The sequence below is a fragment of the Scyliorhinus canicula genome, chromosome 19 (genome assembly GCF_902713615.1).
Source record: "Scyliorhinus canicula chromosome 19, sScyCan1.1, whole genome shotgun sequence".
Taxonomy (NCBI): Eukaryota; Metazoa; Chordata; class Chondrichthyes; order Carcharhiniformes; family Scyliorhinidae; genus Scyliorhinus; species Scyliorhinus canicula.
Window position 1 is genome coordinate 65,183,565 of NC_052164.1, and position 21,643 is coordinate 65,205,207.

The 21,643-nt window shown below is 53.5% G+C and overlaps 1 protein-coding gene across 1 annotated transcript in view; it reads right to left on the minus strand.

The window, feature by feature from the left end:
- LOC119954013 overlaps window positions 1–21,089 on the minus strand; it is a 149,766-nt gene extending 128,677 nt beyond the window's left edge. Inside the window, exons 1-2 of the mRNA XM_038778790.1 lie at window positions 20,597–21,089; window positions 20,172–20,249 (exon numbers count right to left, since the gene is read on the minus strand). Coding sequence (XP_038634718.1) covers window positions 20,172–20,249; window positions 20,597–21,089 — 571 coding nt within the window. The remainder of the gene's footprint in view (window positions 1–20,171; window positions 20,250–20,596) is intronic.
- Between the last annotated feature and the right edge of the window lie 554 nt (window positions 21,090–21,643).

Genomic DNA, 21,643 nt, shown 5'->3' on the forward strand with positions numbered 1-21,643 from the left:
GAGAAGACAGGAGGAGGATCCGCCAGACCTGCGGCCCTTCACATAGGAGAGCAGAGAGCCCTGGATGTGGTCGAAGGAGGAAAGGGAGGTCACCGAGATGGAGTTCGTCCGAGGGCGAGAAAGTGAGACCCCGCTAAGTTGCGGTTCCCCATGTCACGTGTGCCAACCACCCCCCCCCCCCAGCACCACCCTTATCTCCACACTACCCTCCCCTCCACACTACCCTCACCCAACATCACCCTCACCACTGCCACCCCACCCGCACCCCACCCTCACCTCGACACCACCTCACCCGACACCACCCCCCACACCACCACTCCCTACCCCACTCATATGCCGACCCCCACTCCCACCTTCCCGCAGTCTAATCATGTGTCTTGTTTTGTGTCTTATCGGACCTGCTAGACCAGCCAGTGCCACAGACGGAGCTCCCACAATGAGCCGAGCAGCGATGGGAGGAGCTCAGACACCAGCCCTCCGTCCGAGACTCAGGTGATCCTGGAACTCCAGTCAGAGGATGACCATGGTTTCCCATGTCTCCAACACCCTTCACCATCCCAGAGACACTCATCTCGGCTGGGCACTTTAGTCAAGCGGCTCCAGGGACATTCTCTGGTGCGTACCATACAGCTGATCGGGTACAGCAGGTGGAGGGAGGGAATCCCTAGAGGGCAGACGGTTGAAGACGGGCTGACCACAGGGACTAGCTGCTGTCCTGATAGTCCCATCAATCAAGGAGATGCAGTCCCAAAACCAAGGACTACATGAGGGGTTGTCGGCGAGCATCCAGCACCTGCAGGTGCAGTTGGAGGTGTCCAACTGCGTGAAGGAGTAGCAGTTGATGCCGACAATAAATGCCACCCAGGCCAACACTGCACAGATAGCATCCGCGATGCAGGCAATGGGGACGACATTTCTGCTATGGATCAGCTTGTCCAAGGCCTGAGGAATTCGGTGAAGGTGCTGGTCGAGGCCCAGAACAGGGTTACCGACTCACAGGCAAACATGTGCCATAGCCACCTGGACATCACATCAGCTCTCCTGAGCATGGCCTAGTCACAGCAGGCCATGGTTGGGAACATCAGCGGCATTGCTCAGGCGCTGGCCGTATGGCACAGAGGGAGGTGGCCCAGTCGCTGGCTGATGTGATACAAATCCAGAAGGTGGTGGCACAGTCAATGGGGGATGTGGCGCAGTCCCAGGTGGAGATGGTCCACTTCCTGTGCTCCATGGCCATGAATGTGCAGACCCCGATCGAGACCAGAGTGGGCCTCCAGGATTGGCAGCTGCAGAAGGCCGGGGAACATCAGGGGATAGGTCCTCACACACCCCTGCCCCGTGGAGACGCCCGGGGGCCATCGGGCACCCAGAGAGAGGAGGTGGCTCCCACAGGGAAGATGCCGGAACACTGCAGCACATCAGACTCCCCCTCTCTGTCCCTGGTGCGCAGTGGGCAGAATGGGGCGGCACTATGTCACCCGGGACACCTGAGCAGCAGGAGTTAGCATAGCTTTAATATTATTTATTTTCCCTGTATTGGGAGATGTACCTGCGTTGAAATAAATAGAACCAATGCCTGCGGGACAGCAATTAATCATTGTGTGCCACTTACATCAGTAAGTGCAGATTTTGGCCATGTTCTTGCTTTGTTCTTCCCACAACAGCAATGTCATCAGTGATACCGATCCATCCTGATTCAGTGCAGGTAATGTGGCCTATGTGAGTTTGAAAGAAATCCTGGCTAACAGATAGCCCAAAATTCAATTATTGAAAAGAGTATCATCTGAATGTGGTTTGAAAGGTATGAAATAAGCTCTTGAGCTTTATCCATAAGATGTACTTACTTGGAGACATGTGCGGTGAATCACAATCCTAGTAATTCACACAGTGTTATATTGTATGTGTTGTGTCTCTGTAAGCTCGGTATACGAGCAGTTGCGCAGCTCTGCCCATAGGGGGAGATGAGGAGTTTGTACTGGGCTCCACCCTTGGCTCCGCCCATGGCTCCTCCCACTAACTGGAAGTATAAAGATCTGCAGTTGTGAGCTTGCTGCCAGTTCATCTCGTCGCAGGCAGGCTCAGTTGTAAGACTATTAAAACCACTAGTCACTTCTAACCACGTGTCTTGTGAATTGTTGGTTACATCAATTTAATAGTCTTAGGAAACTTGAAGAAAACGACTATGGAATCAGCCCTCAAACCTGATCGACCAGAACTCGACCCGCAGGCTGCAGAGGCGAAAGAAATCTTTCAACACTGGCTCAGATGTTTCAAGGCCTACCTGGCTGAATCAAGCACATCAGAAACTACAGAGGAGCAGAAACTCAGTCTACTGCACGCAAGGGTGAGCCACCGTGTCTCTATTCAACTTAACAGTATTACCTCGTATACAGAGGACCTAGCCATGCTAGATCGAATGTATGTGAGGCCCATCAACGAGATCTACACGCGCCACATTTTTACGATCCACTGCCAGCGCCCCGCGGAGTCGTTGGATGAATTCCTGCGGGATTTAAAAGCTTTAGCTCTGGACTGTAATTACCAAGCTGTATCAGCATATGGAGCTCGCTGTCAGAGATGTGTACGTGGCAGGGCTCAGGTCAAACTATGTGCGCCAGCGGTTGCTTGAAAAAGGGGCCCAGAACTTGGAGGACACTGTAGAATTGGCTACTACCATGGAGGTCTCGTTCCGCAGCCTCACCTCGTTCCCCGCGGACCAAGCGACCCCATCCTGAGCCCCCGACCAGCGACTGCCCCAGGCCTGCACCGCGCGGCCACCCGCTCACGACGCAGCCCCAGTGTGCCATTTTTGCAGACAGCCCCAGCACCCACGGCTGCACTGCCCGGCCCGCAACGCGACCTGCAGCAGCTGCGGTCGCAAAGGACACTATGCCCGGGTCTGCCTGGCGAAGAAATCCCCCTCTCCAAACTCTCCCGCAGCCCAGAGCGCTCGTTTCCAAAACTCACAGGCCCGCAGGCCCCAAAATGCTGCGGCCTGTACTCCGACTCCGCCCCCACCCGACATGTGCGACTCATGGGGGCCGCCATCTTGGCAACCCCCCTCCACGCGGCCGGCCATGTGTGACTCATGGGGGCTGCCATCTTGGACGCCATCTTCCTTGCCGCCCACCACGTGCGATCCACGGGGCGGCCATCTTGGGATCCATCCTCTTCAAACTCTGAAACTCACCTCGAAGACTACGAACTCAGAGGGCAGTCTTCACGGGGCCACTCCAGCACAGCTGATTGAGCCGCCGACTCAGCGCGGTCACGTTGGACCAGTAGCATCCGAAACACCTCCGCAACTCAATGATGACCGTTAAAATCAACGGGTACAGGACACCGTGCTTCTTTGACTCCGGGAGCACCAAGAGCTTCGTGCACCCAGATCTGGTAAGACACTGTTCGCTCCCTAACTTCCCTGCACAGCACACTATCTCCCTCGCTTTGGGCTCTCACTCTGTTCACCTCCAAGGGCGCACCGTCACGACCCTAACGATCCAGGGCACCAACTACTCGAACTTCCAGCTATATGTACTCCCCGAACTCTGCGCCCCACTCTTACTGGGACTCGACTTCCAGTGCAACCTCAAAAGCCTCACACTCAGCTTCGGCGGGCCCTTGCCGCCACTCACTACCTTCAGCCTCGCTACGCTAAAATCGACCCCCCTCCACTCTTTGCCAATCTCACGCCGGACTGCAAACCCGTAGCCACTCGCAGCAGGCGATACAGCCTGCAGGACAGGGTGTTTATCAGAACCGAGGTCCATAGGCTTCTACGTGAGGGGATCATAGAGGCCAGTAATAGCCCCTGGAGAGCTCAGGTGGTGGTCATAAAGACCGGGGGAAAATTCCGAATGGTAGTGGACTATAGTCAAACCATTAATCGGTTCATGCTCCTCGATGCGTACCCCCTCCCCAGGATTGCAGACATGCTGAATCAGATCGCCCATTATCGCGTCTTCTCCACGGTGGATCTGAAGCCTGCATACCACCAGCTCCCAATCCGCCCGGAGGACTACCACTACACAGCGTTCGAGGCCGACGGCCGCCTCTTCCACTTCCTCCGGGTTCCCTTTGGCGTCACGAATGGGGTCTCGGTGTTCCGACGAGCAATGGACCAAGTGGTGGACCAGTACGGGCTGCGGACCATGTTTCCATACTTGGACAACGCCACCATCTGCGGCCATGATCAGCAGGACCACGACGCTAACCTCCATCGATTTCTCCAGACTGCCCAGAAACTCAACCTCACGTATAACACGGAGAAATGCGTTTTCCGCACGACCAGGCTAGCCATCCTTGGCTATGTCGTGGAAAACGGAGTCCTGGGCCCCGACCCGGACTGTATGCGCCCCCTTTTACAACTCCCTCTCCCTCATTGTCCCAGGGCCCTCAAAAGGTGCCTGGGGTTTTTCTCATATTATGCCCAGTGGGTCCCTCAGTATGCGGACAAAGCCCGCCCACTATTTAAGGCCACACTCTTTCCTCTATCAGATGAGGCTCGCCAGGCCTTCACCTGCATCAAGGAGGACATCGCCAAAGCGGCCATGCGGGCGGTGGATGAATCCGTCCCTTTCCAGGTACAGAGCGATGCTTCAGAGGTCGCTCTCGTAGCCACTCTAAATCAGGCTGGGAGACCAGTCGCCTTTTTCTCCCGAACCCTCTCCGCTTCGGAACTTCGACACTCCTCGGTCGAAAAGGAAGCACAAGCCATCGTGGAAGCTATACGTCACTGGAGGCACTACCTCATAGGTAGGAGGTTCACCCTCATCACTGACCAAAGATCGGTTGCCTTTATGTTTGACAACTCACAAAGGGGCAAAATTAAAAACAATAAGATCCTACGGTGGAGGATCGAACTCTCCACCTACAAGTATGATATCATGTACCGACCGGGGAAGCTCAACGAGCCCCCAGATGCCCTGTCCCGTGGCACGTGTGCCAGCGCGCAAGACTACCACCTGAAAGCTATCCACAATGACCTCTGCCACCCGGGGCTCACCCGGCTCGCCCACTACGTCAAAGCCCGAAATATGCCTTTCTGAGGAGGTAAAAGCCATCACCAGGGATTGCCCGATCTGCGCGGAGTGCAAACCGCACTTCTAAAGACCAGACAGGGCCCACCTGGTAACGGCCTCCTGGCCCTTTGAACGCCTGAGCATCGATTTCAAAGGGCCACTTCCCTCGACTTTCGGAATGTGTACTTCCTAAACGTCATAGATGAGTTCTCCCGCTTCCCCTTTGCTATCCCGTGCCCCAATATGACCACCCACACAGTCATTAGGGCTCTACACAGCATCTTCACCCTGTTTGGTTTTCCCAGCTATGTACACAGCGACAGGGGTTCGTCCTTTATGAGCGACGAGCTGCGTCAGTACCTGCTCAACAAGGGCATTGCTTCGATCAGGACTACCAGCTACAACCCCAGGGGGAATGGGCAGGTGGAGAGGGAGAACGCGACGGTCTGGAAGACCGTCCTACTGACCCTCTGGTCCAGGAAGCTCCCAACCTCCCATTGGCAGGAGGTCCTCCCCGACGTGCTCCATGCTATTAGGTCCCTCCTATGTACTGCCACCAGCCAGACCCCCCACAAGCGGCTATTTGTTTTTTCCAGGGGCACTACCACGGGGGTTTCGCTCCCAGCATGGTTGAAGACACCAGGCCCGGTTCTCCTCCGGAAGCACATCCGGACCCACAAAACTGACTCACTCGTGGAGAGAGTGCTCCTGCTCCACTCGAACCCCCAATTCGCGTTCATTGAATACCCTGACGGCCGTCAGGACACTGTTTCCCTCCGGGACCTGGCGCCTGCAGGATCCAACTCCGACACCACGACCGCCGAGGCGCCCCTCACACTACACCTCACCCAACCCCCCGTGCCCGGCGCCCCCACGCCTGCAGGTTCACTGCCCGTGCTCTGCGCCCCCACGCCTATGGGTTTCCTGCGCTCCCAGTCACCAGTCGAACCAGTCGGGTACGAAGCTCTGACAGAATCACCCCCAGAATCCGCCATGGTACCCTCACCGACCGCCACCACCCAGCCACCAGAAGAGGCTACAACCCCGGTGCTTCATAGATCTCAGAGGGCGACTCGACCGCCGGACCGACTCAATTTGTAGACCCATCACCCCCGCTGGACTTGATTTTTTTACAGGGGGTGAATGTGGTGAATCACAATCCTAGTAGTTCACACTGTGTTATATTGTATGTGTTGTGTCTCTGTAAGCTCGGTATACGAGCAGTTGCGTGGCTCTGCCCATAGGGAGAGATGAGGAGTTTGTACTTGGCTCCGCCCATTGTTCCGCCCATGGCTCCTTCCACTAACTGAAGTATAAATATCTGCAGTTGTGAGCCTGCTGCCAGTTCATCTCACGCAGGCAGGCTTAGTTGTAAGACTATTAAAACCACTGTTCACTTCCAACCACGTGTATTGTGAATTGATGGTCACATCAACATGCTTGGCATCAAACTTTGAGAAGAAATTTGCACCAGAAAATCTAGGATTTATCTCTTCTAAAGTTGTTATTTTGTAAGGACAAGATTTCAAATTTGCATTTAAATGTTGTTGATCAGGGTATACTCTCAATGATCCATCTTTCTGTATGGCACATGGGATTAAACGGCACCAATTGGTACATTCTTGTACTCTTCCCATGATGCTGCTTCCTCCATTCTATCTGATAATTGGATGTTGCAGTCCCATGCTAGATCAATTGATAGACCTGCAATCCCCTGAAAGTGTAATGTTGTATCTCCCTTGAAATTGCCAATTTTGTCAAACCATATTAGATATTTTGATGTTAGGTTGTAAACTGAGATAATTGGTGGAGTTTCAAAGGTTCATTTGCCATGTGAGGTCTGACAGATTCCATAGCTTGTCATTATTGTGGGGCCTTCAGTGTTCACAATGTAGGATATCTGTGACACCCAGGAGGATTGATTGTGTTTGCATTCCAGGCCAATGGACCCTGCACATGGAACTCGTGAACAGTTGTGTGCTGAAAGTTGCACAGCAGTAGGTTTCACCATGGCCTTCCATGTCTTATAGTCTGTGGAGGTAACATGTTGACACAAACTCCTGTGTCAATCTTGGACAGTCATAAACAGTGAACAACCTTCTTAGTACAGGTCATTTTAATTGTGGTAAACATTTCGAATGGTGTGCCAGCGTCTGTGGTTCCCATGAGGTTGAAGTTGTGAATCATGTGGTCACCACTCGCCACCTCCTCATCCACATCATCGCCATTTTCTGATTTGGCAGTCACCTCATGCATATATTTCTGACAGGTTAGCGGATGGTTTTGACTATCGTTCCTCAGCAATGATCAGATAAGTTGAATCTATGAAGGTTCCTGATTCTTAACAACATTCATAGTCTTTTATTACACTTCTGTATTATCTTGATATACTACGGAGTGTAATATGTGTTACTCAAACCTTGGTTACTGATGAGGTCTTCTGAATCTCGATGAAGAAGACTCAAACTCGTCCAGTAGTAACAAAAGGTTTATTGAGTAACTATAACAATAATTGCATGAGTTCTTTACTTTAACATTGATACTAGTGATAAGGTTAACAAGATCTAACTACACTAACTATACATAACTCCATGAACCATCTGAACTAATCTGATACTCCTGCCCTTGTCACAGTCCATCCAAAAGAGAGGAAGAGAGACCCAATGTGGTTTCTTTTATACCCCTGTTGGTCCGGCCCTCTAGTGATCATGTGGTGCTCCTGATTCCACATTAACCCCTTATGTACATGCGCATACAGAGATCAATACACATAGAATCACAACAGCCACTCAGCCGATCGAGTTTGACCCTCTGACAGAGCACTCTGCCCATGCCCACTCCCTGACCCAATCCTAATACCCCCTTAAACTAAACTTCGCGGGCGGCATTCTCCATCAGCCGAAGCCGGAATCAGGAAATGCGATTTAGTGGAGAATCGGTTCTGACGCTGAAATCGTGGCGGGGGGCGGTTTAACTCCAAATCGCTATACTCCATCGCCTCGACAGTGGCGTCAATGCGTTCCACAACGCACGCACATTCAACACCATTGGCCTAACCTGGTATTGTCCGGAGCTTCTGTGATTCTCCGCCTCCATGGCATAGTTTTACTTGTGCTTTTAAAAGTTGTTTATCTGTCAACATGGCTGAAGAGGGAGCGAGAGAGAGGAGGTAGGACATGGAGTGGCGCCACCATGGGCTGCCAGTCCTGACACTGGTCGGGCTGGCTGGGGGAGGGGGCCTGCTAAGGGGCGAGGGTTGTGGGGAGCAGCAGGGGTGTGGGAGGGGGGGGTGATCTCCCATGGGACCGGGGTTTCCAAGTACGGACCGCCATGACCGCGGCCTGCAAGGCAGCCATCTTGCTGCAACCCCACCAACTCTGCCCCTGGTTCTGCAGAGTGACACCGGCCGTATGGGTGCCCCACCCTGTAACCCAGCCCCCACCCCCACACCCCATTCCCTGCCATAACTCAGCCCCCCTCCCAACTGGCCGTCACCGGACATGGGGCACGGGAGGCCACACGACATGTGCGCTTTGGCCAACATGCACGGGATGCTCTAATCGCCCCCCAGTTCACCAACAGGGGTGTGGGCCCTGGGTTTGCAATTACAGCAGGTCTGGTCCATGGGTTGGAGGATGATGACAACCTGCTCTAGGGTGAGCTCTAGTGCTCCGCATCGTTTGACATCATCTGACACATGCCCACAGTAGCACTTTCCACCGTTCACCTGCGTGATCCCCGCATGCGAGTTGGCCATTCCATCTCACGGTGCCATTGGATCCCTGGGTGGCGGAGGTGTGGGCGGTGAGGGGACGGATAGGGGTGGGACACCGGACTGGTGAGCGTTGACTGAACTGCGGTCCCTGAACCCAACCCACCCCCAACGTCCGCCCATTCAGCCCACCCTGCACCCCATCTGCGGCCACCCTGACCAGCTCACCCCTCACACCCTCCTGACAAAGCACTGAGTCAGATTGTAACATTGTGAACAGGTGGTTAATGTACTCAAATATACACAAGAGTTGTGCCTTACCCCCTATCACTAAGCTGTGCCCTGCACCCATGCCACCTTAACTGGTGTCTAACTTTCTGGCCTTACAGGCCCTAATGCTACATCTAGGTGGGTCCCCAGATGGTGCCTCAGGAGTGGAGGCAGCCTGCTGTGACTCCCGCCCTGGGACCCGTTGGCGGGTCTCTTCTGGCCTGACCGGGCCTGGATGGGCCCGTCTGCTTATCAGACGTCCCAGGTGGCGTGGTGCTGCCCTGTTCTGCCCAGTGGCCACCAGATGCAGCAGGGACAGGAGGGGGGGGGGGGGGGTCCAAGGTGCTGTGGTGTTCTGGCACCACCCTGCAAGATTCACCAGCATGGACAACATCACCTCCTCCTCCCTCGGAGTGCTCGATGGCCCCCGGACTACTCCCTGGCTTGGGATTGCGAGGGGAGCTAACCCCTGAAACTCCACTGCTCACTGGCGCTGCTAGTCCTGGAGATTTGCTGCCGTCTCAACCAGGCTCTGCATTCTCACGGTCATGGAGCACATGGGGCGGATCACCTCCGTCTGGAACTGTGCCACATCTCGCTGTGACTGTGCCACCACCTTCTGGATCTATGCCACATTTGCCAGTGAGTGGGCTACCTCCCTCTGGGACTGGGCCACCTCCCTCTGGGACTGGGCCATGTTGGCCAGCTCCTGATCAATGCCACCAATGCTCTCAGCCATGGCCCATTGTGACTCAGCCACACTCAGGAGCACTGCTGCAATGTCCAGGTGACTCTGGCACATGGTTGCCTCCGAGAGGGTAGCTCTGTCCTGGGCCTCGGCCACCGCCTGCACAGAATGCCCCAGGCCTTAGACATGCTGATCCATAGCCTAAACCCTCGCCCCCAAGGCCTCCACTGCAGATGCCACCCCTGCGGTTTGGCCTGGGGGGCACTCATGGTCGGCACCACCTCCTGTTCCTGCACACATTTGATCTCCTCCACCTGCGTGTGCAGGCACTGAATGCTCGCCGACAATCCCTCTTGTAGTCCCTAGCTCTGCAACTGCATCTCCACAATCGATAGGACCGTCCGTTCCAGAATCCCGAAGCCCTTATGGATGGCAGCTAGTCCCTGGGGTAGGCCCGCCCTCCGACCGTCCGCACCCTCAGGAGCCCTCCACCTGATACACTAGAGTATGTGTGTGGTGAGCACCAGATAGTGTCCCAGGAGCCTCTTCACCAAAGTGCCCAACCAAGGTGAGTGTCTCTGGGATGGCGGAGGGCGTTGTAGACAGCTGTGACGGGAAATCAGTGTCAACATTGGAATCGAGCTCCGGGGTTTCCTGAGTCTCAGGCATATGGGTCCGTTCTGTCTCAGTGTCATTGCTGCTCGGCACGCGGTGGGGGTTCTGGCTGTGAATGTGGCCCGGGGTGGGCGACACCAGAAGGGCCCGCCCCAGCACCAGCTGCTCTTGCAAGACACAAGACAAGATTCATGATCAGATGGCGGGCTAGGGAGGGAGTGGAAGTGGTGGAGGGGTGAGGGGGTGTTGGGTGTGAGGGTGATGGTTGTCTTGTTATGCTCTTGGTGTAGCATAAGCAGCTTCCTTGATGTTCACTCTGACAAAGGAAGGTTCAGATGTGGAGATAACTTCAATACGTTTATTGAACTATTTACAATTCTCCTACTCGGATTTGCCACTACTGTTAATCCTTCTATAGCTTCTCAGAATGACGAACCAGTCTGCTACAATCCACGTGGTGGGTGTTACGTTGAATCAACCCTGTGTCTGTACTCACTGTCTCCACTGGAAAGAGGAAGATCATGTGTGCTGTGTCCTTTATATATGGGTTGGTGTAATGCCCCCCTGTGGTAGTGTCACCTCTGTGTGTATCGTGAATGCCCATTGGTCATGTCCTATCTTACTGACCTATTGGTTGAGTGTCTGTGTGTCATATCTCTGGTGCTCCCTCTAGTGTCAAGCTAGTCTATGTGTACTTACATTAACCCCTTGTGTATCTACAGTGATGCATATCATTACAGTGGTGTGTGTGGGGGTGGTGTGGGAGGGGGGGTTGCTAGACGTGTCACAGGAAACCGCAACATTTAGGTTCCAGCATGTGGTGCAGGGTGGTGGTTCGACCGCCCACTGGGTTGGGGGTGGGTGGGGTAATGGGTACGTGGGGCAGGTTTGGTGCCAGGGGCGCAGTGCTGCCTACTCGCCCTGGGCACCCTAAGGAGGTCATGCAGTTTTTTACCGTATTGCAGACCGGTCCGGAAGGTTTGCTGACATCACTGATGGCCTCTGCTGCCTGCACCCAGGTATGGCAAATGGCGGTGGCTGGCAGCCTCTCTCCTGGGCCGGGTTACAGGATGACCCGTCCCACCTCCACGCCGTCCAGGAGGGTCCCGAGCTCGGCATCCGTGAATCGTGGAACCGCAGATCTTGCGGCCACCTTGTCGTTGGGATGGTGCGTGTGGGGAGTGAAGTGTGTGTGTGCGGCAGCTGCTTGACAGCCTCCTGATCTGCCAATCGCAATTTCTCATTAGACTGCACATGCCGCCGGTGCTAGCCCCTTAACAATCACTGAATCGGTCCAGGTGCGGCGCCAGCTTTGCTGTTGTGGAAGTCCTCGAATCCTGCCCCGGCGCCAACACTTAGTCTCAGGAACAGAGAATCCCACCTCACATCTTTGGACACTAATTTGTCATGGCCAATTCACCTAACCTGCACATCTTTGAACTGTGGGAGGAAACCAGAGCAGCCGGAGGAAACCCACGCAGACACGGGGAGAACGTGCAGACTCCACACAGACAGTCACCCGGGGCCAGGATTGAACCCGGTACCTGCTGCTGTGAGGCAGCAGTGCTAACCACTGTGCTACCGTGCTGAACCTTTCTTGCAATTCATGCCCATTTATCTTTTTGAATGAATACTTGCCGACATTAAATTTTAAGAGAAGGTTCACTCGGTTAATTCCGGGTAGCAGGACATTTTCTTGTGAGGAGCGGTAAAGTCGGTTGGGCCTGTACTCCTTGGAGTTTAGAAGACTGGAAGGCAACCTTATTGAGGCACACAGGGTTCTGGGGGCTTGACAGGGTAGATGCTGAGAGGTTGTTTCCCCTTGTGGGAGAGTCAAGGACCAAATGGCATAATCTCAGAATAAGTGGTCGCCCATTTCAGACGGAGATGAGGAGAACGTTCTTCTCTCGGAGGGTAGTGAATCTGTGGAATTCTTTACCGCAGAGAGCTTGTGAGGCTGGGTCGCTAAGTATGTTCAAGGGTGAGGTGGACAGATTTTTAATCAATAAGGCAATCAAAGGTTATGGGGATAAGGCAGGAAAGCGGAGCTGAGGATTATCATGTCAGATTGGTTATGATCTCATCGAATGGCGGAGCAGACTCGATGGACTGAATGACCTATGGTCTTGTGCTTTGAGTACACCTGCCTACATACTCCATCCAGCTCATTTTCCTTTTCCTCAGTTACCTTTTCCGTTCACTTTAGTATCATCTGCAGACATGACCCATTAGCACTGGGCCCTCGAAACCAAGATGCCGATGTAATACTGACATCAACATCAAACAGTAAGAAGTCTTACAACATCAGGTTGAAGTCCAACAGGTTTATTTGGAATCACTAGCTTTTAGAGCGCAGCTCCTTCATCAGGTACATGGTCCAGGGGTTGGCATGGTGGGCCCGCGGGCGGTGAGACACCTGCTCTTTCCCCTGAGCCCAGCCCTGGCCACGAGCGGCCACCTCCACAGATCCCCAAGCCCCTCGTACTGATGGTGGCCCACCCCGACCACGCACTGGGGGCAGCAACCTGTTGAAGGAGCTGCGCTCCGAAAGCTAGTGATTCCAAATAAACCTGTTGGACTTCAACCCGGTGTTGGAAGACTTCTTACTGTGCCCACCCCAGTCCAACGCTGGCATCTCCACATCATCAGTATCGAAGAAACTCATTCAACTCTTCCTCCATTCTAACATAGTTATTTTAACTCTATTCTTATGCTTCAGACAGGTTCTTAACCCTTCCCAACATTTATGAAAACTAACTTTTCATGTCGAACTTAGTCAATGCCTTTTGGATGATTGGTGCACCATGATACACTATTTTCAATATCCAATGGAGGATGTCACTAAGTCAAAGAAGCCAAGGAGGTTAATTAAGGAGACTCCCATCAGCCTTAGGCTATATTAAAAATAGTACGCAATTTAATGGCTGTGTTGCGATTAAGCGAGAGCGCAATGAGTTTGTTAAATCGCGGGAGAGGCCGGAATCGAGAACCGCGATCGAACCGGCCCTCCTATTGGTGACATCAGGATCTCACCTGAGCGTGGCGAGAAATCAATAATCACTACTTAGGCTCAATCTCCATAACATTAACAGGAAAGACCTCCTATCTAACCCCCTTCCCAGCAAGCGGTCACGCAGGCATCGATTCGTACTCCTTTTAAAAACGTGAAGTTGGCGGAAGGGTTGCTGCGGAGACCTGAGGAGGTGAGTAGCCATCTTTGCTCACAGGCAAGGACCTCAGGGACACTGGGGTTGCTGCCCCCCTGCTTGGTCGGGATGGGCCTCCATCGGGAGGAGGGGGGTTGCGGGACTGGGGTGGTGGCCTCCCGTGGCCTGGGTTGCGCTCAGGGGAAAAGACAGGTGTCTCCCCACCTGCGGGCCCACCATGCCAACCCGTGGACCATGTAATCCCTTTCTGGGGGCTACCCAAGTCCCTGCCCACCTGCCCCACCGACCACCAATGACACCCACTGACCACGGAGGCCTCTGGTCTTACAACTGATGGCTATTGCTAATTGGGGATTGGCAGTTATAGTTAAGTGAGCACTTCACACTTCCCAAGTGGATCCCCGTGAGTAGGCGTGACATGGGGCAGCAGGGTAGCAAGGTGGTTAGCATAAATGCTTCACAGCTCCAGGGTCCCAGGTTCGATTCCCGGCTGGGTCACTGTCTCTGTGGAGTCTGCACGTCCTCCCCGTGTGTGCGTGGGTTTCCTCCGGGTGCTCCGGTTTCCTCCCACATTCCAAAGATGTGCGGGTTAGGTGGATTGGCCATGCTAAATTGCCCGTAGTGTCCTAATAAAAGTAAGGTTAAGGGGGGGGAGTTGTTGGGTTACGGGTATAGGGTGGATACGTGGGTTTGAGTAGGGTGATCATTGCTCGGCACAACATCGAGGGCCGAAGGGCCTGTTCTGTGCTGTACTGTTCTATGTTCTATGTTCTGTTCTATGTAGCATGTGGGAGTTATCGCCTAGTATCCCAATCTGACCGTGATGCCTGAAAACTGCACGAGGCAACATCACGGATGCAGACCAACATCCGGACAACCAGGAGCTGGACCCCACCACCAGAGACATTCCGCCTCCAGGGAGTGGGTGAGTGTACCAAACCATGATGCCTCTGGTCCAGGTAACGTTACGTGTAAGTGTCTGGGGTACAGGGTCTGGGGTCCGTTGAGCAGGGACCACACCCGCTGCGGCAGTGGGTGCATGAGCAGGGAGGGTTGTGGGTGGAGTAATGGGGGAACTGGATTGTTCTGGGTGGAAGAAACCACTGGTTGTCAGTCTCACACCCTCTCCCAATTCCTTACAGATGTTACACGGGATGGACGATATCCTGGACGCCGCAGAAGCTGGCTAGTGGTGCTGCTGGCAGGTTGGATGGCCAGACAACGGAAATGGTGGTGGCAGCGGCGCAGACAGAGGTTCGAGTGGACGACCCACGTGCAGGACCCCGTCCCAGAGGCTGAGGGCGCGGCAGCCCTTCAGGCCAGGGAGGGACCCCGAGAGGGAGACCCACGATGGCCCAAGGTGTACAGTTGTTGCAGATCTTTCGAACAGATGACGGACAGCGCGTGCCGCAGGAGATTCTGGCTCAACAAGAAGACAGTGCGGCACCTGTGTGGACCTCATGGACCTGGTACCACCTGGAGGAAGAGGACACCCACTACCAGTGGCCGTCAAGGTCACCGCAGCCCTGAGTCTGCATCTCAGAGTCACTCCGGGGCTCGAGTGGGGACTGGTGCAACCCACAAGTACAACCATGAGGTCATGGATGCCCCGTTTGCCCGGGCAACGAACTATATAAACATTGACATGGATCAAACCCAACAAGACCCCGGGCAGCAGGATTCTCCGCCATCGCCATGATGCCCCAGGTCCGGGAGGTAGTTGGATGGGATGCATGTCGCCTTGCGCTCACCAGGCCATCAGGGAGTGCCCTGCTTCAACAGGAAGGGGTTTTACTCCCTGAACATCCAGCTCATGTGCACCACCACATGATGACCATGTGTATGTGTGCACGCTTCCCAGGAAGTGTGGACAACAGCTAGATCCTGGGGCAGTCAGACATCCACGGCCTCTTCGAGGACCACCATGGATGGCCGGTTGGCACCTGGGGGAATAAGGGGTACACACTGAGGATCTGCCTGGTGACACCAGTACGGAGGCCAGTGACCAATGCGGAGACCCGGGACAGTGAGGTTTTTGTGGCCACCCAGGCTGTCATTGAGCGGTACTTCAGGCTGCTCAAAATGCGGTTCCATAGCCTCGACAGCTCTGGTGGTGTACTGCAGTACACTCCCGGAGAGTCACCTGCTTTGTGATGGTCTGCTGTGTCCTCTAGTGGGCAGCACGGTAGCATTGTGGATAGCACAATCGCTTCACAGCTCCAGGGTCCAAGGTTCAATTCCGGCTTGGGTCACTGTCTGTGCGGAGTCTGCAAATCCTCCCCGTGTGTGCGTGGGTTTCCTCCGGGTGCTCCGGTTTCCTCCCACAGTCCAAAGATGTGCAGGTTAGGTGGATTGGCCATGATAAATTGCCCTTAGTGTCCAAAATTGCCCTTAGTGTTGGGTGGGGTTACTGGGTTATGGGGATAGGGTGGAAGTGTTAACCTTGGGTAGGGTGCTCTTTCCAGGAGCCGGTGCAGACTCGATGGGCCGAATGGCCTCCTTCTGCACTGTAAATTCTATGAATTCTATGAATTCTATAATCCTGCAGCTGGGTTGGAGGGGGAGGAATATATGGCCACTCTGAACAGGAGGATGGGGAAGAGGAGGCGCCAGACTAGGAGGGGCTGGAGGTGGCCCGGGGAGGGCCTGCAGGAGTAGCTGGATGATGAATGACAGGCGGAAGGGTCTGGCAAGCCCAGAATGCCAAAGAGGCCCTCATCCTCGCCGCGCTTCACATAGGACGTGGCCTCGTCTGTCATTTGCCCTCTTCCCATGCCCCAGCCTTACTGCCCTGACCCAATGTCCTCTTCATTCCACGCCCCCCCCGGCATTCTCATGTGTGTGTGCACGGGGAGGGGGGAGAGAGAGAGAGAAAGAACCAGGGAGATGGGACATGGGATTGGTGCTTGGAACGCATTGCTGACCAAAGTACCAGAGGTGTCATACTGATCGAGGCCAACAGACTTTAAAGGTGAACAAAAGTGTTCCTAATTGACTCACTCTCCTGATGGTGCAGCCCCATTGACCCTTACCCTCCCAGACCCATCACCCACCATTCCCCCCGCACCCTCTTGCCCCCTACTTCACTTACCACCCATTTACCCCTGCCCCCCATACCCTTTACACTCCCTACCCCCTGGTGCCCTCTCATTGATCCTCAACGTGCTTACCCTTCTATGCACTAGTGTTGTGTCTAGGTGTGTCCCCCAGATGCACATCAGAGGTGGAGCAACCTGCTGCCTCCTGCATACCATGGCCTTCGATAACCCTGTCTGGCATCTTCTGGTGACTGTGGGGCCGTAGGGCCCGGTGCACTTGCTGTCAGCACATTCCCCGCCGTGTCGCACTCTTCTGGGTGCTGACTGCGTGATGCACCGTTATCTGGAGGTTGGAATTCGGAGGAGCTTGTGGGCGCCGTCACCACTCCGTAGGATGGCTCTGGGTTGACACCCAGCACCCCCTCCTCCCGGTCGGTGCCCATAGAGCCCTGGGCTGCACCTCAGGACGGTGGGGCAGCTGGATCGAGCCCCGGCTTCCCCTGTGTCATCTGGCTCTGCCAGCCCTTGCGGCTCCCCGATGTCTGCAGCACAATGTTGATGCCTTCAGCGATGCCCCTCAGAGACTGAGGCATGTCTCCTAGTGATTGGGTCATGCTCCACAGCGCCTCGGTTATGCCCACCCGAGATTGGGACATGCTCTTCAGCACCTCGGCTATGCGCACTTGGGAGGGACATGCCCCGTACCGCCTCATCAAGGTCCACCTGGTCCTGGATGAAGTCCCCCAGCAACAGGGACACGCCGTCACCGACTGAGCCACGCCTTAGACACCTCCATCATGCTGCTGACGTCGTGCACCAGGCTGTCCACTGAAGTCGCCACCCTAGCAGTGTTTGCCTCGGTGCCACGTATTGCGCCTGTAGCCTTGGCCACTCCCCCAATAGAAAATGGGCCTGCTGGAGAGTTGCTGAGATGTCCCTCTGAATCCCACAGCCGCACCCTGGTATCTGCATCAGCTCCGGGTAAACCTGTTCCAGAGGCTCTGCATCTGACTGGGATTCAGCAGACCTCTGACTGCCGTCTCACCTGGGCATTCTTGCCTCCACCTGATGTGCATTAGCAAGTGTGTGGTGCTCACCAGACCACACCCCAGAAGCCTGTCCACTACTTCCGCCCACCGAGGTGTGTGTCTCTGCGCTGGTGGTGGGTGGGGATTAGAGCTGTGGTGGCATCCTTCGAGCTCTCATTGAGGTGTTCTCTTAGCTGGGGGCCACCCTGGATGGGCCGATGCCATCGGCTGGAGGACCTGCGAGATAATGGACATATGATCCTGCGGAGAGATGGGTCAGTGAGCATGGCATTAGAAACTCAGGTTTGACAGGTAATCTGCGTGGGCGCCGTGAGGATCCTCACCTCTGCGCAATGCGCCGACCTCCGCGGTGGTCAACACTTGGTTCTCGGCCACCCCGGTGATCTCCAGGGCCCATTCCTCATAGCGGGGTGAGGACCCTGATATCCTGCACCCCGCCACCCGTCTGGTCCCTCTCCCACCGGTTTTGGGCCAACTTCTCATGCGGGGACACAGTGGGGGCATCGTTAGCATGGTTACTCTCAGGGGTGGGGTGCTTGGTATTGTGGGCGGGGGCTTGGAGTGATGGGGAGTATGGGGGGGCATGGGGAGTAGGGAAGTATGAGGAGGAATGGGGTGTTTGGGGAGATTGAGAGTTTGGGGGGGGGGGGGGAGCATGGGGCAAGTGTCGGGTGTCCGGTGCAAAATTACCCGGGCGGCCAGGTGCAGATCGTTGACCTTTTTGTGACACTGGGTGTCAATCCTCCTGGTCACGCTCCCCAAGTTGATGGCCGCTGTCACTTCCTCTCAGGCAGTGGTGGCTGCCCTGTGGCTGACCCTCCTTGACCCGCAGGGAAACAGGGTATCCCGCTTGGCCTCACCTTATCCCAGGTTGGCGTCATCAAAGTGTGGGCCGGGCCTTCATGGCAGCATGGCTGTGACCGGAGTGGGGTTAGCTGTGCAGGAGCGGTTCAAGTGCTGCTGTCACTTGTTAGCTGGGGGTTGGTGAGCAGCAGCGTGATTCCCGTGGAGCCTCGTTAAGTGGGCCAAGTAACATTTAATCGCGGTGATGGCCTCGCTGGACCGAACATCGGGGAGCTCCCGGCAGTCCCCGCTCACTGCCATACTGAGAAAATATTTGGTTAAATGTTTAAAAGGCTTGCATACGCTGTGGCCTACAAAAACTTTTAGGAAGGTCTATGGCCGCATGAAGGAAATGGTTGGAAACCGCTGTATTGGATGGCAGAGTTGTCAACAGGGAATTGAAGATTAATCCTCAGGTTACTGCATGTAAACCTGGAGAAAAATCATGAGAACAATTAACTCGAGTGTGGTTCTTAATGTTTCTGTTTGACTTCTTTGTTTACTCATTCTAAAAATAATAATAATCTTTATTGTCACAAGTAGGCTTACATTAACACTGCAATAAAGTTACTGTGAAAATCCCCTCGTCGCCACATTCCGGCACCTGTTCGGATACACGGAGGGAGAATTCAGAATGTCCAAATTACCCAACAGCACGAGTTTCGGGACTTGTGGGAGGAAACCAGAGCACCCGGAGAAAACCCACGCAGACACGGGGAGAACATGCAGACTCTGTACAGACAGTGACCTGAGCCAGGAATCGAACCTGGGACCCTGGCACTGTGAAGCAACAGTGCTAACCATTGTGCTACCGTGCTGCCCAATATTGGAGTTGGATAAATGAAAATGATAAACAAGATTCAATTGTTCAATTTCCAGTTGGTAAGAGGGAATTGGGGTAGGGAAGTGGTGAGGGAAGGTGGGGATGAGGGAAGGGGGTCATGGCAGTGGGTAAGGAAAGGGGTGTGGGGGGAAAGGGAGGAGGGACGATCAGAAGACAGAGTGAGGGGAGGTGATGGGGGAATGTTATGTGGGGTGGCGAGGGTAGCAATGAGGGGATGGGGGTTAAGGGCAACTTTGTGTGGAATGGCTGGGAGGAGCAGAAACAATCAATAATTTCAAAAGGAATTTGGATGGGTACTTTGGAAAAATACCTTTCAGAGTTGAGTGAAGGAGTGGGACTCACTGGATTCTTCTCCTGGGGACCGATGTGGATCCAATGGGCCAATTGTCCTCCTTCAGTGCTGCAATTAGCTCTGTGGTGAAGGGAGTGTCGGACGGTCCAAGAGCCTGTCTTTTATGTGAGATATTGGACTCTGTTTACCCTGTCAACTGTAGGTAAAGTATCAGCCAGTGGTAAGTTCAAAGAACCACAGCGGAGCTCTCCATCGTGTCCTGGCCAATATTCATCCCTCAACCAAAAATCAGTAAAATGGTCTATCTGGTCATTATCACATTGTTGTGCTGGAGCTTATTGTGGTCAAATAGACTGTGGCATCTCCTATATTACAACAGTGGGTTCAATTCAGAAAGTATATGATTGGCTGTGAAGCACTTTGGGATATCCTGAGGTCATGATAGGCTCTATATAAATGTAAGTTTAACATTTCTTTCACCATAACAATGCCACTTTGATCCCCCAGCCCCATCTCATACGTAGCAACCTGCTCCACATGTGTTCCCATGGTTACCCGTACGGTTTTGATTACTAGACAAACTAACGGATGACAAAAATCAGAGGCTGCGTTGCACAAGAAAATCTTCCTACTTGCTGTACACTTCATCCTTCTTAGCCAGCCAAGCAACACCAGAATTCCCACGTCCTGGGCTTTACACGAGATTTCACCTGGAAAAGAAGAAAGGGGTTTTAATTAAAAATGTTGCTTACAAAAGCATAACAAAATTTTATGAATCATAGTGTCATTGAACAGTAGAGTCATTTACAACAGAGAAGGAGGCCATTCAGCCCATAGGCCCATGCTGGCTCTTCACAGAGGAGTCCAGTCAGACCCACTCTATCCCTGGAGCCTCACAGATTTATTTCCTCCAATTTATTTCTGAAATCATTGATTTTTTTCTGCTTTCACCGGGCGTTCCAGGTCATTACCATTCGCTGAGTAAGAAAGTTCCTCCTAAACTTCCCCTGCGTGTCTTGTCCGAAACCTTAAATCTGTGGCCCCCTCGGCCTTGTACCATTAGCTGACGGGAACGGTATTTTGTTGTCCATCTCATCCAAACCTGTCTTTATCTTATACACCTCCATCAAAATTCCACTGGATCTGCTTTGCTCCAAGGTGAACGACGCCAGCTTCTGCAGCCTAACATTGTAACGAAAATCCGTCAACTCTGGCCATTCTGGTAAATCTATCCTAAATCCACTGAGGAACCTGTGCATCCTTCCTAAAGTGTGGTACCAGGACTGGATGCAATGTTCTTGTCGCAGCCTCATCTGACACTCATTTGCCCATTCTGCTAAGCTATCTAAGTCATGTTGCAGTTGATTAGTGTCATCCTCAATACTCCAAAGTTTGGTATTGTCACAACATTTTGAAATTTGACTCTGTATTCCAAGATCCAACTCATTTATATAAAGCCAAAAAACAATTGAAACTCTGAAGCCTTGGGGAACACCAGTGTCTATCATCCGCCAGTCTGAGAAATAACCGTTTACCACCACTGGTTGCATTCTGTCCTTAAAGCAATTCTTATTCAATTGGACACTGACCCTCCTATTGCATGAGCATCAATATTTTCAACCAGCCTTTTATCTTTTACATTGTCAAACACTTTCTTAAAATCCATCGAGATATTATTCATTGAATTGCCTTCATCAACCATCACTCATGCTTCGTCAAACAAATTTCAATTAGATTAGTCAAGCACGGCCTGCCTTTTATAAATCCATTCTGGCTCCACTTAAATAACACAAATCTCTCCAACTGCACATTGTTTTTTTTCCCTGACTATTGTTTGTAGAAAATTTCCCACCACTGATGCGGTGACACAGTAGTTAGCACTGCTGCCTCACAGCACCAGGGACCTGAGTTTGATTCCGGCCTCAGATGCCTGTCTGTGTGGAGATTGCATGTTCGCCCCATGTCTGTGTGGGTTTCCTCCAGGTGCTCTGGTTTCCTCCCACAGTCCAAAGATGTGCAGGTTGGGTGGATTGTACATGCTAAATTACCCTTTAGTGCCCAAAAATGTGCAGATTAGGTTATGGGATTACAGGGATAAAGTGAG